Source organism: Bidens hawaiensis, unplaced genomic scaffold (genome assembly GCF_021521415.1).
Source record: "Bidens hawaiensis isolate Kalapana, Puna unplaced genomic scaffold, B.hawaiensis_p1.1 tig00054130_1, whole genome shotgun sequence".
Classification (NCBI taxonomy): Eukaryota; Viridiplantae; Streptophyta; class Magnoliopsida; order Asterales; family Asteraceae; genus Bidens; species Bidens hawaiensis.
In genome coordinates, this window is record NW_027506288.1 from 24,206 (window position 1) to 35,287 (window position 11,082).

Below are 11,082 nucleotides of genomic sequence, written 5' to 3' on the forward strand. Positions count from 1 at the left end.
TGTATTTTACTTAACCAAAACCTAACCAAAACCTAACACCATGTTAGTATGATGGTATGTGATGATGAGAAAAGATCATGATCAAAAATATATAAACACTTTCAAGTAACATAAAAAAACATAACTTCCTTTCTTTCTTTCTTGTTTACGGCCAAAAGAAAAAGAAGGGCTCGGGTCTCGTTTTTTTTTGTGTTCAAGCTTCCTAGCATAGCTCGGTGTGTGTTGGAGGCTCGGGGTATATTCCGTTTGAGGGTTTTCCTTGAAAATCTAACATTCACATCATCATCTTCTTCAACCATCTACTAAACTCTTAAAGGGTTAAGAATGTAAGTATTTACTAGCTTGATAGTTTAGCTTTTCCGTATCATTTGATCCTTGCTTCGGGTTTCTAGTAAATAGATTATTGGTAATCTAATGACATGGATAAACTAGGTTGTTCATGAACATATATTATATAGACTTGTAATATATACATATATAAACACATGGATACATATGTTTAGTTTGTAGATATCACGCTTCCGCCTTAATTGTGACTAGTTAAATGGTTAACTAAGTTTATAAATTCTATAGAAACCCAACAATTACAATATTGATAAGATTCAATTTCATATATATCTTGATTTAGCTACTCTAACTCTAATACTTCTTTTAGGTTTGTTAGTAGTAATAGATGTCTCATTGGTAGCAATAGGGTTACTAGTTACTACCATCACTGCTAGATGTTTTAGATTCCTTCAAATCAGGAATCATGTCATTTGGTCTAGGGGATGTTAGGGATTGTTTACTTTACTTACTTATAACTTATTGAAAAGTAATAAGACATTTGGGTTTGCTTTTGGTATGAGAATGATAAGTTAATTAGTTACACTTTTGCAACTTATTAATTTATTGAAAAGTTATAAAGAGTTTTTATAAAAATCCCAAACACCCCCTAAGGTTGTTCACTATGGTGGTGGGGCTTTAAAGCCCCTCCACAGTGTCACGTCATCGTCACGTGAGCACCGGGGGCTTTAAAGACCCAAGCTATGATGCCCCTCTATGGTTTGCAGCCCCAGTGGCTTCTAAAGCATTTATTTATTTATTTAGTTAAAAAACACAATAGAATATAGAATAAATAATAATACTAAAATTAAAATTTAAACTAAAATAAAAAAAATAATGAAAACATAACAACTTAAATTAATCAAAATATAACTAATATTCGTCGTCGTTCTCTTCATCTTTGTTCTCGTTTGCATAATTGACCATTACCTTTCTTTTCATTTTTCCTCCAAAAAAGCCCGCGTAGTCGGATCTAAATGCGATAGATCCTTTACGAGGAACTTGAAATCCTTGTCTCGCCGCCGCTCCAATTGAATTTTTTTTCTTTCATCATGCATCATTTTGTATCCCGCATGCATCATTTTTCTTTCTTCGTGCATTTTTGTGATTTCATCTTTTGAGTCTTTTTTAGCCTTGCCAATCTCGGATAGTTTAAGCTCAAAGTTGTTAAAACGCGAGTTCACTTAGAAACTCATCGAGGATGTCGTTCTAGACGAAGATCCTCCACCTCTCGTCGCCGCCTTGGCTTCATCTCTTCTTACCGGACGTGGTAACACATTCAGTTCATCAAAAACAAAATCGGGATCAAGCTCGCTTAAGTTTAATTGACAACAAGCATTCGAAGTGGCTTGAGACGCTGATTGATCAGCCGAAGTAAGCATTGTCTTTGACCGTTTGGACGGTTGTGATGAAAATGACTGGACGGGCACCCACTTTGGTGAGCTCGTGCATTGTCTCCAAGCTTCCATCATATTAAATTTCCATTATATTCAACCTTGTATCGTTCATACTGCTTTTTCTCCTATTGGTTGCAATGTAGTTGTAAATGTTGGAGAAGTTGGTTATTTTTTTGCGTTTTGTCTTCCATTTGTTGTGGACGGAATGGTCCTTGCGGTATAAACCTCAACCCACTGTAGCAACACATATACTATCCAAAACTCAGAGGCATATTTATCATCACTTTTGTAGCTTATTATCAATACATGGACCCGAACCCAACCCAGGTATGACCAATACTTGATTTTCTAATACCTGGTAATCCCCGAATACGCTTCTGAAGAGGTATGTACCCGCCTCAACACCGAGCAAGACGGGTCAACCCACAAGATATAGACAAGAAGCTTGAAATCAAAACATTATGAAGGCACAAAGCCAAAACCTACGCGCATGGCGCATATCACATATGCTCACGCATATCACATATGTTCATGCATCACATGCTCAGGCATCATATGCCCAGGCACCACACATGCTCAGGCATCATATGCCCAGGCACCACACATGCTCAGGCATCATATGCCCAGGCACACATATGCTCGCGCATCACATATGCTCACGCATATCACATATGCGCGTGGCGCATCAGCGCGCGGCGCATATCACATCTGCGCATGAAACATCTGCGCATGAGAATAAAGAGAAGACCTCGCGCATCCTCAGGATTGGCGCATATCACACATGCACATAATCAACCTCATCCTTATCCAAATCAGGATTAGGGCAACCTTGATTGTGCACGTCAGACAACCTTCCAGAAGGTATCTTTTTAAGGAATAAGAATATGCTGATGTTGACAGCTGCCAAATGAAAGGTGGACAACTCAGCATGACACATGTGCTACCACGTGATTACAACCAATGAGAAAGCACCAGGTGTCCCAGAGGACACGTGGCGCAGAGCAATTGGAGGAGGCCAACAAGGCTGAGCCCAATCAGTGGAAACCCTAGCACTATAAATACAGCATCAACTCCACAAGGAAGGATCATCAGATATCACCTGACAACATACAATCACAGAGTATTCAGCTATTAAGCAATACACTCTAAATTCCTTACTCACTTATTATTATCTTCTCCCACAAATACTTATTCTCACACCGGAGGGTTACCCCAAAGAGGACCCCTCTGTCCCTTTCTGAGGGGTAAGTTGACGGTGCTGTTCATTTTGTAGGTGGAAGAACACAGATCCAAGAAAACCATCGGTGAAATAGTATAATCACACCCGAGGAAAGTAGATCGTCTACCAGTGAGTCGATCCACGCCTCTTCAGCTTCCATACCTGAAACCAAGTATTAGAAAAACTCATTTTATGCACCTCTGCTTACGAATATCATTATGTATTATTGAGATTTATTTTAAAACCTAATTGTTCAAGTTCAATCTTTTCCTTTTAAAATGTGATATAAACGTTATAAGAAATATGAGTGGCATAATTATAAGTATATAAGTAAACATTATATAGGGGAGGGATAATTTGAGAACCTTGTTAAGTTTTAAAAACTTAATAACTTAATTTTTAACCACACATTTAATTAAATAAATTAGATTATGTGGTTGAGATTAAATTTAATTAAAAAATTAAGTAGGAGAGAGAATAAAGATATATAGTGATTACACTAATTTAAACGTTCGTTACACCTATGTAAAAAGTCGGTTCGGTTCGTAAAAAATTCTGTAATCTTTTTACGTACATGTAACCTACATATATTACGTATATGTAAAAAAAATCACAAAAAAAAATGTTACATTGAGTTATTTCAAGTTCTTAAAACTCAAAGTGGTTATCAAAAGAAATCAATCCACGTTAGTATCACATTGTATAGTTTCTCTTAATCATATCATAATTAAAAATATTGAACCAGAAAACTAAGATTTAAAATAAAATTTATATAATCTATAATATATAAAAACGAAAACCCTAAAATCCAACGTGTCGCGATGTGGTCGTTCCCCCTTTTACGGAAGCCATTAGATTGCTTGATTTTTAAATTGAGACCTCTCATTGATTTAACCCAAATTCATGGGTATGGGTCTTAAAATCAGATAGCTCTTAAACGGGTTAAAACATCTCATTAAATTAAAAAATAATCTTACCAAATATTTGATGTGAAAATCCTATAAAATAGGGATATACTAAAATTTAATATCCAATTTAAAAAGAAAAGGATATTATTTATAATTAATAAACAATTTTATAGTAAAAAACATAAGTGGGTCATGGGTCACCAAATCCAGATAGTTTTTAAACGAGTTATAACATATCATTTATTTATGAAGCCCTTTCATCATCAAACCCTAAGTATATTATTAACTTTCTTACAATAAAGAAAATTAAAATCCAAAAAATAAATATTAAAAAACAAAAAATGTAAAACAACCATTCTCTCAAGCAATCAAACTGCTTTATTTGTAAATGAAGGCTTCTCACATGACCCGAATTCATGGGTAAAGCTCTCACAAAACCCAGATAGCTCTTAAACGGGTTATAACATCTCATTATATTAAAAATTAATCTAATCAAATATTTGATATGAAAATCTTATAAAATATGGATATACTAAAAATTAATATCCTATTTTATTAAAAAAATATATTATTTATAATTAAGAAACAATTCTATAATAAAGAAAATAAACGGGTAATGGGTATCACGAAACCCAGATAGCTTTTAAACCATATTATAACATATCATTTATTTGTGAAACCATTTCATCATCAAACCTCAAGTATATTAATTATTAACTTTCTTACAATAAATAAAATTAAAATCCAAATATACATATATAAATATTAAAAACGAATAATGTAAAACAACCCCCGTAACACGGGGGGATAAAATCTAGTAGAAATATATATCTTGTTACGAAAAGCAGCTTAAATGGACCACTCGTGAGTTCTGCCGCGTTTAAAAGAGCTCCATCCGAAATCTGCATTTACACCGCATTCTCGGGTTTAAAATACAAAGAAAAGAAATGATAAAATTGGATAGGGGGAGAAAGGAAAAGAAATAATATATTTAAAAGATATTCTCGAGTTAAAATAAAAGAATATAAAAGAAAGTGTTAATTACATTCTTGAGTTAAATAGGAAGGAAACATAGGAAAAAGAATTGTAACTTTACAATCATGTCCTTATTATTGAGTTAGATAGGAAGGAAAAAATAGGATAAATTAGTAATATGATACATGCTTATAAACTTTCCTTTCGAATCAGGCCATATTTGGTTGGAAAGTTTTGAAGGAAAAAAGCCATAACTTTTTTTTTCATTCTCTTTCTTTTCTTTTAATGAAAAAACTCAAGAATGAAAAAAGGAAAATTTTCTTATTTTTTCTTTTCCAAACTCTTAAATAAAAAACTCAAGAATGTAGTGTTAAAGAGATTAAAGAAAAGAAAGATAACAATATAGTTTACTAAAATATTCCCCAGGCTGAAGGAAAATATAAATAAAATTAAAGATTTTATTTGTTTCCGATATGTTTTATAAAATTTCCTTTAATCGAGTAGTCTTTTTAATAATTTATTTATAAAAACAAAAAAAAAGAAGCAAGAATCATGAAAAGGGACAAGCCAATTGTGCCAGCTAAAACCCCATAACTTTCAACAACCCCAACTAAATCTAGTGAACTCAACTCCTTTTTTAACTTCCAACAAGAATATGTTCATCCCCTTTAGACAAAACTCAATGGCACTTTATTCATATCCAACAGTAGTGTTTGCACTCCTGGTGATCACAATACTGATGCCGACCGCATACGCGCAAGCTCAAACGTGTGCATCAAAGCTAGTCCCTTGTGCCCCGTACCTTAACACCACCATAAAGCCGCCTAACACTTGTTGTGATCCGATCAAGGAGACCGTGGCCACTGATCTACCGTGTTTGTGTAACTTGTATTCGAATCCAGATTTTTTGTCTGGACTTGGGATCAATATTAGTCAGGCTCTTCGGCTTCCTCGCTTGTGTGGAGTAAGTTCGGACACAAGCGTTTGTAAAAACGGTTAGTTTAATATTTTCTCTTTTAGTTGATGCAAGTTTTCTTGGGGGCAGTTTGGTAGCCTCTTAACAGTCATTAAAAGGCTACCTTTTAATGGTTGTCTCTTAACCATTCAGACTTAAGGCTATCACTTAACCATTAAGAGGTTATGAGCCATTAAGAGGTAGCCTCTTAATAACTGCTAAGAGGCTACCAAACTGCCCTTCGTTACCTAATGTGTGATTATGCTATCGGTGATTCGGTTCTAATGATCAGGATTGAATAATATTGGATTAGAGAAAGATATGAATTGATTATGATGAGGCATTGCTAGCTTCAATTGATGATGTGAATTAATTATTAGTGTAATAATATATTTTGATGCAGTTCATGCTCAAGCTCCAGGTGGATCTAGCACTAAACCTCCACCAGGTATTGCCAATTTGTCATGATCTCTTAGACTGTTTTAGCCGATAAGATAATCAGTTTGTTTTTAGTTATAGTTGGTTACATCAACCCGAACATTGATGTTTATTTATGTCATGTCATGCCAGACTAACACTCTAAAGTGGTGTCGGTTTCTAGTTGACCCATTTAACGTTTATTGCGTATCATTTCATCTAACACTAATGAAAGAAGAGAATCAAGAGTATTGGTAGCTAGAACTTATAATTAATGAATAAAGTTGTTTAACTTTTAGACCCAAAGTTAATTTCATATTTGAAATTGAAAAATCAAAATATTATACTTTAAATTTAACACATTTTAGCTGGTTAATTCGTTTATCAAATGGGTTGTGCTTGGATTAATCCATTTATTAAACATGTCAAGTTCAGGTTGATTTATTTTATGAAACGGGTTACGTTAACTGATTTGCAACCTATTTGTTTTCATGTTATGTTTATATCATGTTTCTGATCACGTCAACATTTGCTACCTCTAATATATTCACTATCAACAGTTTTATTTTCACTTTTGGATAATTTAAAGTATAATTAGTCAATCTATTGGGGCTTCAAGTTGACTTGACACTTGGTTTATTTTCACCTTAGCTCCACCACAACCTTTTATAAAATAAAATTTTCAAATAAATACACATTATATTTCTATTTTACGACTGATACCATATTGATGCATACAGCATATTTCCATTGGTTAAATATTGAATTGTAAATGTTACACTATGTGTATATAGTATATACACACAATATCATGAAAGTTACTAAACTCTAGAGCCTATAGACGACCGGCGAGCCCAAATGTAGTCTCTACCAACAATTTGATTATTTTTGTTTCATGTTGTTCGTGTTTGTATTTTAGCTCGTGTCAGGAGTTGTCGCCTCTAGTGATAGTCAAAGATTTTGAACGTATGACCCAATTATTTTATTTTTTGTCTTTTTATTTTCGTTTATTTTAAGTATATTAGTCAATTTTGTGGTGGCTTCAATTTGACTAACTCGAATATGTGAAATATAAGGAAAAGGAAACGAGGCAGGTAGATTAATAAACCACATCACTCTCCTAATATAATTGTGTGTTTTGCAGCTAGTACTCCGAGTAGGAATGGTGCGGTTAAGATCGCTTCAAGTGAGGTTATTGGTTTGTTATTTATATCGGCTTCAATGATGTTATTATAATCCAGTTCATTCATTCGAGCATATCACATAAATATGATTCATTGTTATAATGGAATTCTTATTTGTATAATATCATCGTACAATTAATATTCATGATCGCATAATATCATTGTACCAAGTAAAGTTCAAGCCCATATACAAGTTCAAAATCGTTACTCGATGCCGATTAGTATTATCAAATACAAGAAAGTAAAGCTTTGTTAAGATTAAGCATGGACCACATCTAATTAACGGCTATTTTAAGTGGTTATTTTTTTATAGAAGGAACAAATTAGCATGTATTCTATAAAAAAACTAATTTATATAAACTTTGGTCAAACAAGAAAGTGTAGGTTTGTATCTTTTATAAGAAGATGTCCAACAGATTGGAGAACGTGATATAACAATTCACAAACACAAAATCTTCTTGTTAATCACAATGATAAACTCGTAAAACAAACAGATCTTTGATTTAAAGTAAACCGAAGATGGAATCAACAAAACGATCTAGGAAACAACTAACAAACTACAACATCAATTATCATTTTAGTGAATGATTATAATAGCTCAAGAACACAAAAGTGACGATCAAAATACAATTGGACGCCCTATATCGTAAAACCGAGAAGAGACCTATCTAACTGGAAAAATATCTCGAATATCCTTTTAAAGTATAGTTCTTCTAAGTTGCGGCCCATCACATACACACATCTTTAGCCCAATCTTCATATCCAACATGTTAAGCCCAAGCTACACTCACTTGAATCATAAGTCCATATTAGCAGCACTCCACTTAAGCCCAAAACCAGATTTTAACAAGAAAAGAAACAAAAGGAATTAATCAACAATTCACCAAAACAAACATACCAAAATAGTTGTTTATTAAACTGATATTCTATCTATCCTATTAAAACAAAATCATTGTTCTGCATGTTATTCAACTAGAGCAATCAACTAAAATGTCAATTAATACTATTATCATTTATAGAATTACTAAGTTACAAAGGTAAGTTTAAATGTTGTATTAAATGAGATTTTTAAATATTTATGAATTATAAAATTTTATTTAACATTATTTATATCTTATGAATCTATAAGGTACGTTATTACGTATATTATTAAATTTTATTATTTTATTGTTTTAACCACCCATGTATTACACGGGCTATATCTTTACTATCTTATATATTTCAAGATAAATTCTTTTTTCTAAATTTCATATAGTTCTGGTAAGTTTTTGTTACTTATATTAGTAGAAGATCAGCCTTCCAAAAGTTTTTAAAATAGCTCTCAAATTTTAGTAGATGATTAAAATCATAAAGTGGAAACTATTTGCATAATACAAAGAATAATATCGATTTAAGAAATACAAAAATATGACAAGGCAGAAGATTTATCGTCTCCTCTTCTCTCATATTTGGCTCTTGATTTTGACTTGTATATATCTAAGATTTCGTCACACTTAGTGTTACTTATTAACCTCTTGCAAAACAACATGGGGGAATCAAACCACCTTTTAAAACCCAATAAAAGGAGCCTTTGAGCAATTAGAAAGTTATGGTCAGTATCCCAAAAGTTCTTAAATGACAGGCTATATTTGATGGATAGTAGATCAAATTTGGTCTCAAGTTAGAGGTGTTGATGAAGTGCCCGTGACAAGCAGCGAAGGCAGCAACAACAAAAGTCATGTGTTGTGAGAATTTGCTCAAAGACAACAAAAAGGTAAAAAGCATTAATCATTGTTCCCGGAGGTATCAGTTTGGCGTAAAGCCACAAAAAAGAGTGTGCTTCGCTCATATAGTTTGCTTGAATTGAGGGAGAAGTCAAAGCCAATTGTAGGTCGTCAGTTAAGCCATGAAAAAACCTAATAACATAGCCAGGTAGGATAAGTAGGGTATCGTATCCACTAGAAGCATGTGATTACTGATTAGTAAAACACGTCTTGTTTAACTGTAAACGCAAAAGTGGATTGAAGACTGGGTTAAACAAGAACTATAAACTAATTTTCCAAGCAACTTAAGAAGCAAGAAATACAAACGAGTTGAATGGTTATGAAAAAATAGTCACAATGAATTCTAGTTTCGGGTTTAGTTACCTAGTTGCAATTAAATTACACATTTAGTTAATCACTTAATTTATCCATCTGGCTCACTCAATAACTTGTGTCCTCCATCTATTTTTATTTGTAAACCTGCCAAAACACTTAATTTATCAATGTGATTTATCTTTCTTTCTCCAAGCAATTAACTCACTAAGTCACTGCAATTAGTTTTACCTTAGATAACTAAATTGTCATGAAGACCATTAAATTCCTCCCTTTTAACGTACACTATGTTTGACCTAACGTGACATGTGTGACTTGTGTTGGGCTTTTTAATTATGTTTAGAGAAGATGGCAGGCGAAACGTGTAGGAGCAGCAGGGTAGCATCGACGAGAGAACTCCCTCTAATGCACGTCAAGGGGGCAACAACAACTTCACCGTGTGTGACGAGCTCGTCTATAAGAGCCACATGGCCATGCTAGATTTCAATCTAGATGAATTTGTCTTGGGGGTACTTGGGGTGAGCTTTTAAAAACTGCTTATTTGATTTTTAAAAAGTAAAAGTTGTTTGTTAAGCTTCAGTTTAAAGCTTGAGAAGCTTTTTAGAATTGTTTTTGCTTTTCAAAAATCAATAAGCAGTTTTAAGAAGCTCAGCCAAAACACCCCCGTAGTTTGTATTATACTATTAATATAATTGTATAACTTGTTTGTCTTATTTTTTGGATCTAACAATTTTTATTTTCACAAGCAGTAACCATACTAAAGTTATGGTCCACGGTGTTATTGTAAAATGGAAAGGCATCTATGTTGCAGACAAAACTTCATGTTAAGCGTTTTCGTCTAATTAAATATTTAATGCTTGTTAGTGTATGTGCCTACTTAACTTTACGTTATTAACATTGACTGAGAGCATATATATGTTACAGTACAATTGGTAATCAAAACGTTAAAAGCTAAAGATAAGAAGAAAATAAGAACACAGACGAAGGAGATTAATCTCAAATCATTAGCTACTGGTTCCATTAGATTGGTGTGGTTTAAGTACAAAGTCATATTAGCAAACTATCAATTTGACCCCTACATTATTACATTTTGAGCCTTCTACTATTTGTACCGTAACAATATATGGACATAATATTGATGGAATCCCAAGTTCCCAACATATATAGCGGAGATAATTCATGATTTTTTAGTGCGGTACTGTGGTGACGCTATGAGGGATGCGTCTAGTGCTTGACAAACAACGAGATGGTCGTGATTTTAAGACCAAACGTGACTTAATCATCATGTTATACCCTCCATTGTAGATATCATCGATTTATTGGTGCAAGATTATCAAGATGGTTCGTACTACTTTAACTTTATTCTAATATACACATTTTTATACTAATTATAAGTACTTTTTGTTAAAGTTTTGAGACACCGACATAAAGAAGGCAAAGTCGAAAAGTGCTACCAAGTTCATAACACTGAGTAAGGGGAAGTCATCCTGACACATTGTGGTTGATCCGTTTGGCACAGCATCAAAGGAACTTTCTAATTTTTTTTAAACGTTCCCTAACATTTGTATTTGTTTAATAATTAATAACTTAACTTTCCATCACAGAGCACGGACGTGTTCTCCCTATCC

The 11,082-nt window shown here is 33.2% G+C and overlaps 1 protein-coding gene across 1 annotated transcript; it reads left to right on the forward strand.

The window, feature by feature from the left end:
• Positions 1-5,483: 5,483 nt before the first annotated feature.
• Positions 5,484-7,552, forward strand: LOC143617380 (non-specific lipid transfer protein GPI-anchored 7-like). The gene is made up of 3 exons (XM_077089960.1): positions 5,484-5,818; positions 6,182-6,226; positions 7,340-7,552. Exons 1-3 carry the CDS (start codon positions 5,506-5,508, stop codon positions 7,429-7,431), a joined length of 450 nt encoding a protein of 149 aa, XP_076946075.1. The 5' UTR covers positions 5,484-5,505; the 3' UTR covers positions 7,432-7,552.
• The last annotated feature ends 3,530 nt before the right edge of the window (positions 7,553-11,082 follow it).